The sequence below is a fragment of the Solanum tuberosum genome, unplaced genomic scaffold (genome assembly GCF_000226075.1).
Source record: "Solanum tuberosum cultivar DM 1-3 516 R44 unplaced genomic scaffold, SolTub_3.0 scf00019, whole genome shotgun sequence".
In the NCBI taxonomy this organism is placed as follows: Eukaryota; Viridiplantae; Streptophyta; class Magnoliopsida; order Solanales; family Solanaceae; genus Solanum; species Solanum tuberosum.
Window position 1 is genome coordinate 1,108,378 of NW_006238945.1, and position 8,148 is coordinate 1,116,525.

Below are 8,148 nucleotides of genomic sequence, written 5' to 3' on the forward strand. Positions count from 1 at the left end.
GATTTTCTGTGAGAAAAATCGTTAGTTGAATGACTTTTTCTAAGAAAAAATTATGGTTGAGTGATTTGATGTTTTTTTATAAAAGAAAATTGAGCTACTTTAGGTGAAAACAACGGATATGAGATATTAACTTTATATATAATAAACAATAAATAATAATAATAATAATAATAATTTTTATTATTTATTGATTAAATTAAAACGTCGCAGCTAGTACAGGACTAATGATAAATTAGCGTTCCGAGTTATCTTCAACTCTTGTTCCTCTGCAGCTCTGCTTCTTCTTCTCTCCTCCATTTTCTTCCCAAACATGTTTTGAATATCTTTGTTTTTTCCCCCAACAAAATACAGCTCAGTAATCACGAGTCTCGGCTTCTCTCTTTCAAAATAGAAATCGTATACCTGCAACAGCCACATCAACGAGAAGATTTACCAAGAAAAAAGCTTCAATGAAGGTATTTTGTTTCAATCTATTCAAATCTTTACTAATAAGGTTTTCCGGAGACAGAAAGTGAGAGAGAACTTCATAACATACTTTTGACTATTGAAGTTTGACTAATGTGTAGATATTTTTTTTTTCAATGTTGAAATAGTTCTATCAGCTTTTGCTTCCTTTAGCACCAAAATTAAATTGGATTCGTGAGATATAAATACCGAAAACTGAAATACATCCCGAATAACCATTTCAAGTAAATTGGATGCTTCAATTGATTTTCGAACAAGTTCTGAACCATGAACGCCCTTGATTTGACCTAAGGCTGAATGTTTCGATGCAGTATATTTTCTGTACTTCTTTTTATCAGGAAATTTAAAAAAACTACAGATTTATATTTTCTGTAACGTAAATGTAGTATATTTTCTTTTGTTGCTAAAATAATTAATTTATAGATTTATACTGTGTAATTGCTGCTGAAGTACTTCCTTTTTCTTTTTTCCTTTTAGTTACTGAACCAGAACTTGCCTCATGGTGCTAATATTGACGGTGACATCTCGTTGATGCTTGAGCTTCCAGAAAATGGCAGGTTCTTCAAGAAAAAGAAGGTTTGAGGTTTTGAAGCAAATTATTGATAATCCTTATTCCTTCTAGCTGTCTGTCGGGACCCAAAATCCCAAAGCCTCAGAACAGGCACCCAACAATTCCCATGTCAAGCGAATCCCATAAAATCCAGAACCATCGCATACCAGACGAGTGCAAGTCTAATAATAAGACAATCACATAATCACCCGAAACTAATTATCCAAATGCAATGCGGAAGCTCAAATAAAACAGGAACAGTTACATACTAAATCATGAGTGTCCATCAGTATATAAGTACAAGTCTAAAGTGTAAAATAGTAATAAACTGAATAGCGTAAAAGAACTTCCGGCCACCGCATAACTAAGCAGTTAGATCACCAGTGGAATCCATACTTGAATAATTAACAATGATCAACCCCGAGGTTCGCTGGTGCTAAGAACATATCAAGTGCAGAGAAGAGAAGAAGGGGGGCGAGTACGGGGAAGTACTTAGTTAGTAATGTTGATCGTCCTAACATGGTAGTGGCATGGGTCATGATATGAAAGTACTCTTTTAAGAAAATCCTACACATATATTTAACAACAATCCCATGCACCTAAACATGGTATTAACATAGCCCATATACAATAGATATATAACCTGAACATGAGTCCAAATGCCCTAAACATATATTCAGTATGAATTGTATATGCAATTCAACATACATATACACAGTGCATGACAAGTAGTACAACCATGTAAATTAACGTACATGAAATTGATAATGTTATTCTTGCATCAACTGATGCTATAAACGAGTCCAAGTTTGAGAATATAATCCCATTGAGGTCACAATCTTACTTCGCTTACCTCAGTCGAAGCTAAGTTTAACCTTCCAAAACAACTTTACCGCATTCGGAATGCACCAAATGACTTCAATAACTTCAAAAAAACAATTAATGATGTCAAACAATGCCATTGGATTCAATTCTATAATTTACAGCAACTACAACATACCCACTGTGATCCCACAAATGGAGTCTGGGAAGGGTGGGGTGTACACAGACCTTACTTCTACCTTGTATGAGATAGAAAGGCTATTTTATAGACCCTCGACTCAACAAAACTGTTTTCAAAAATACTTTCTCAAAAAAAAAAAAACTGTTTTCAAAAATAGGTTTGACAAGTACCAGAGTAAAAGCTATGGTGAAAAAGTATCGTAGAAAAGATAAGTACTGTCTACGAAAATAGTAAAGATAACCCAAGTTAAAGAAATAACAACGGTAGTACAATTGAATATACGATAATAAGAAAAATAATAATAATGATACTGATTAGTATAAAAGGGAGCCAACAAGGTGCTCTAAGCTAGAACCATACTCTCTCTCTCACAAGAAAGAGAGAAGTGACTCGACTATATACTAACCCTCTACCCTAATTCTTGACCTCCATGCTTTCCTATCTAGGGTCATGTTTGAAATGTCTTATCACCTCTTCCCAATTCTTCCTCAGTTAACCTCTACCTCTATCTCTCTTTAGACTATCACTGCCAACCTCTGACACCTCCTCACTGGGGCATCTTTGCTCCTCCTCTTTATATGTCCAATTCATCTCAACCTCGCTTCCCCATCTTGTCCACCATTGGGGCCACTCCCATCTTACCCCATATATCTTTGTCGTAATCTAATCTCTCCTAGAGTGCACATTCATCTAAGCATCCTTATCTCTGCTACATTCATCTCCTGAACATGTGAATTCTTTAGTGGCCAATACTCTGCTCCATACAACATAGTTGGTCTTATAACCACTCTATAGAACTTACCTTTAAGTCTGTTCTTACCACAAATGAACATCGGATGCAAGCCTCTATTTCATCTACCCTGTTCCAATATGATGTGTGACTTCATCGCCAATCTTCCCATTTCCTTGGATTATTGACCCGATATACTTGAAGCTTCCTCTCTTGGGGATGACGTGTATCAATTCTCACTTTCACATCCGCCATATTTGATGTATCACTAAACTTCCACTCCATGTACTCTGTTTAACTCTTGCTCAACCTAAAACCTTTAGGCTTTATGGCTCGCCTTCAAACCTCTACTTTATCATTAACTTCACCGCGTGTCTTTTTAATTAATACTATGTCATTTGCAAATAACATACACTATGGTAGCTCCGCTTTAATATGTCGTGTCAATTCATTCATCACCATGACAAACAAAAACGAGCTAAGAGTACATCCTTGATGCAACCCCATCTTGACTCAGAAGTGTTCCAAGTCTCCTCCCAGTGTTCTCACTCAGATTTTGGCTCCATCATACATATCCCTAGTCACTCTAATATATGTCACAGGTACACCTCTAGACTCTAAGCATCTCCATAAAACCTCCTTAGGGACTTTGTCGTATGGCTTTTCTAAATCTATGAACACCATATGTAAGCCTCTTTTCCTATCCCTATACTACTCAACAATCTCCTTAGAAGATGAATGACTTGCGTAGTTGATCGCCCTAACATGAATACAAATTGATTCTCGGAAATGAACATATCCCTCCTCATCCTCATCTCTACTACCCTCTCTCAAAATTTCATAGTGTGGCTTAATAGTTTAATCCTATAATCTAAGAGTTGATAAAAGTAAAAGTTAACCACCCCGGTCAACATGGTCTAACCTCCAATTAAAATTGAAATTCAGATTACGCATAACCGAACGAGTTCAAAGCTATGCATGGATTTCCATTTGAGACTTCTTGTCCATCAAATCTTGGATTTAACTTTTTGTAGTGTTTAGGCTCAAATTCCTTAATTTCTGCCATTAAATTCCATGTTTTATGGTTAACCTTAGCACACTATCATGATATAAACTTAAAGTACTGATTAGAATACTTACCCCAAGTCAAAGGGGGGAATCCTAATCTCCGATTCCCGAAACTTAGAATGTAAAATATGGTGAAATAATAGCTGGTGTCCATGAAACTGATCTTTATATACCCTAGGAGCTTGGTCGCACAATCACCCTGCTCGGTATCGTGGAAATAACCCAGGCCCAGGCTACTGCAATCGTGACAAGTTATCCACGATAGCGAAGTCTTGCTTGACATCTAACCCAGTGTTCACGATCTCCCACCATGTGAATGGCGAAAACTAGACTGTTCAACACCTCATGGTCGTGAGACAAGCTTTGTGATCGCGGTTCACCCATGATGCTGTCTGAAGTTCCAAATTGTGCCAAAACTCACCCGAGCCCCTTGGATCCCAAACCATACCCTACCAACAAGTCCCAAATAGTAATATCTATTTATGCAAAAGCTCAAAACATAAATTGGGATGCCAATACGCAAAATGAGGGGTTGGGTTGTTACACTACGTCCTTTCATTTGGTTACGTAGTCCATAAAAAAACTTGAAACTCTGTTCTTAATGTTTTTCTCATGGGCTCTGGTCATGGTGTTATCTGATCTTGTCTGCAGAAACTGCTGGAAGACATGGGTTCTCGTGCAAAACATGCATCCATCCATAGCTCTGCAAGTCCTGGTGAACTGGAGTCTTCTTTACTTTTGATGCTTCAGAGAGCTAGAATCATAAACTTAGATGAGGTATTCCTTTCTCAAAATCTAACATCTAGAAGTAGTTGAGTAACTTTAAAATGCTAATAACACTTCTGTTTTTTTTTTTCTGACTTGGAAAATGTGTTGAAAGTCTTCCTTCAGACAAAATGACTTCAGTAATTTTTCCGGCGAAATTAAGCTTAGACTTCACCTTACTTTTGTTCTGATCTATTCAATTGTTCATCACAATTCTTACGAGGGTGTAGATGGGAAAAAAGTCTTCTTTGTTGCTGCAAACAAGTCATTTGAAATCAAGGAAAATGGGGGAGACTGAGACAGTTGGTATATTTGGGTGGAAAGGAAGAATTTTGTCAGTACTCTCCCCATCAATGCTAGAATGCTACTATGGGTTCATCAGATTCTACATTTGGCGTCGGAGGGTACTGATAAACTGTGCAGATGGTGGAAATTCATGGATGATGTTTTTATTGCTAATGAACTTTTGGACACCAGACAGAAACAAAAGAAGCGTTTAGTCATCTGTAACTAGACTTAGAGAAGGCTTATGATCATGTTAAATGGGATTTTCTACTTCACCTTTTGAAGGTTTTGGGATTTGGTTTAAGTGGATAAAATGGATCAAAATGCGTAATATGTATTTCTACTTGAGGTTTTGTGATTATCAATGGAACCCCGGAGGGCTTCTTCCCAGCTTATAGAGGATTAAGGCAAGGGGATCCTCTTAAACCCCTTCCTTTTTATCCTTGTTATGGAATGTCTTAGCAGCATTCTGAAGGTGGATTCAGGTCTTCATTTCTTGATATGAGGTGCCATACAGACACTTTTATTCTTAGTTGCACGGACTCTTCACTTTTGATGCCGCACCCGTCTCGGATTCTCCAAAAATACACTACTTTTGGTGAATCCGACACGCACCCGTTGGCACTTTTGAAGAGTCCGAGCAACATAGCTTTTATTGCACATCATATATTCAGATGATACCTTAGTTCTATATGAGGCAGAAGGAGCACAATTAAAGTTCCTAAGGCTGGTTTTTGAAGGAGCACATAGCGTTTAGTCATCACACTTCTATCTTCTAGACGTGTGAGTTCTGGACCCGCCAGGCGCCAACACTCCGCCCTATATAACATAGCTGGTCTGACCACCACTTTATAAAACTTACAACCGAAGGCTTGGTGGCACATTTTTAACACACAATACACTAGATGTGAGCCTCCATTTCATCACCTCGCTCTAATATGATGTCTAACATTCTTATCAATCTCTCCATTTCCTTGGATTATTGACCCCAAATATTTGGAACTTCCTCTCTTGGAGATGATTTATGTATCAATCCCCACATTCACATCCGCCACGTGATTTATGTCATTAAACTTGTATTCTACGTATTTTGTCTTAGTCTTGCTCAACCTGAGTCCTTAAGACTCCAAGGTCAAGTCTCCAAACCAACAATCTATTATTATCTCTATCGCGTGTCTCGTCAATTAAACTATGTCCTTTGCAAATAACATACAACAAGTCACCTTTCCTTGGGTATGCCGCGTTAGTTCATCCATCACCAAAGCAAATAGAAACAAACTAATGGCTGATCCTTGGTGCAACCCCATCTCAACTTGGAAGTGTTCCGTGTCTCCTCCGACATCCTTACTCGGGTCTTGGCTCCATCGTACATGTCCTTAATCCCCCTAATGTAAGACACAAGTACACCTCTAGCCTCCAAACATCTCCATAGAACCCCTAGAGACTTTGTTGTATGTGTTTTCTAAGTCAATGAATACCATATGTAAGTTCCTCTTTCTCTCCCTATACTACATCAATATCCTTACGGGATGAGATGTATGGCTTTGTAGTGGAACATTTCGACATGAATCCAAATTGGTTCTCGGTAGTAGACACACCCCTCCTCATCCTCTCCCAAACTTTCATATTGTGGCTTAGCAACTTAATACCCCTATAATTGTTGCAATTGTGAATATCCTTGTTCTTGTACAATGAGATCATATTCCACTTCCATTCTTCAGGCATTTTAGACATCCTAGAAATGATGTTAAACAACCTAATTTGCTACTCCATACCCGCTTTACCTGCACTCTTCCAAATGTGAGAAATATAGAAGAAAAATATTATTGAATCGTATCTACATTATTACATTGAGACTGTATTTATAGACACTACATTAGACTCCTTTTCCAACTAGAATTCCTATATATTTTCTTATTCATATTCTAACACTGCCCTCAAGTTGGTTCATGCAAATCATATGTACCTAGCTTGTTACAGATGTAATTAATACGAGGACCAGTGAGAGACTTGGTGAAGATATCTGCAAGCTGATCATTTGACTTCACAAATTTCGTAATAATATCTCCTGAGAGTATCTTTTCTCTGACAAAGTGGCAGTCAATCTCAATGTGCTTAGTCCTTTCTTGAAATACTGGATTTGATGCGATATGAAGGGCCGCTTGATTATCACACACAAGTTCCATCTGATTGAATTAGCCAAATTTTAGCTCTCTCATCAACTGTTTGATCCAAACTAGCTCACAAGTTGTTGCAGCCATTGCTCGATATTCTGATTCTGCACTAGATCGAGCAACCACACTTTATTTCTTTCTCTTCCACAACACCAAATACCACTCGCATGCAAAACAAACATCTCATCAACCATAGCGTGCCTCCATCCAGAATGAGAAAGTGTTTCATCTGTAGTCTAAGGAATGGAAACAGAGGACAAAGACGACGTGGGTTAGCATTTCGAGTGGATTGTATGCCTTTTTGAAGTGCAAGCGGTTGGCTTGGATGAGACAAGCTCGCAGTAGGAGCAGGACCCGACGCATGACATGAATCATCTGGGACTAGTGCTGGACGCGAACGACGATGATAAGTTAGGAGTAGTGGCACTGCAATTGGAGATGTAGAAGTAACCGTAGATTCCTCAAAAGTCGGTACAGGGCTACATGCAAAACCTGAGGTTGAGGTATGGGTAAGATCACAGATACACCAAGATGATCAGAAGATGTATAGTAAGGTTCAGATTCAAAGAATGTGACATCGGCGGACATAAGGTATCGATGAAGATCATGTGAATAACAACGATACCCTTTTTGAATTCGAGAGACCAAGAAAAACACATTTGAGGGCATGAGGGGCTAATTTATTTTTTCTTGGGGCTAAGTTATGAACGAAACATGTGCTCCCAAAGACACGAGGAGGGATAGAGTAGAGATGTGACTGAGGAACCAATATGGAATGTGGAACTTGATTTTGAATAGAGGATTAGGGCATTCTATTTATTAAATAACAAGACGTAAGGACTGCATCTCCCCAAAAACGCAACAGAACATGGGATTCAAGGAGAAGAGTACGAGCGGTCTCAATGAGATGCCTATTTTTCCTTTCTGCTACACCATTCTGTTGAGGAGTGTATGGACAAGTAGTCTAGTGAATAATGCCTTGGTGAGTCATAAACTCCTGAAATTGGGAGAATAAGTATTCTAAGGCATTATCACTACGAAAAGTACTGTGAGAAATAAATAATATTGAATTGTGTATGTAAATAGTTACATTGAGACCCTATTTATA

At 38.1% G+C, this 8,148-nt stretch overlaps 1 protein-coding gene across 2 annotated transcripts in view; it reads left to right on the forward strand.

Annotated features, from left to right (window-relative positions):
• The first annotated feature begins 216 nt into the window (after window positions 1–216).
• The window catches only part of LOC102606019 (N-lysine methyltransferase setd6), a 37,175-nt gene continuing 29,243 nt past the window's right edge, over window positions 217–8,148 (forward strand). For both annotated transcript variants that reach the window (XM_006340474.2, XM_006340475.2), the window contains exons 1-3: window positions 217–455; window positions 943–1,041; window positions 4,468–4,593. In XM_006340474.2, coding sequence (XP_006340536.1) covers window positions 450–455; window positions 943–1,041; window positions 4,468–4,593 — 231 coding nt within the window. In that variant the 5' untranslated portion in view covers window positions 217–449. The remainder of the gene's footprint in view (window positions 456–942; window positions 1,042–4,467; window positions 4,594–8,148) is intronic.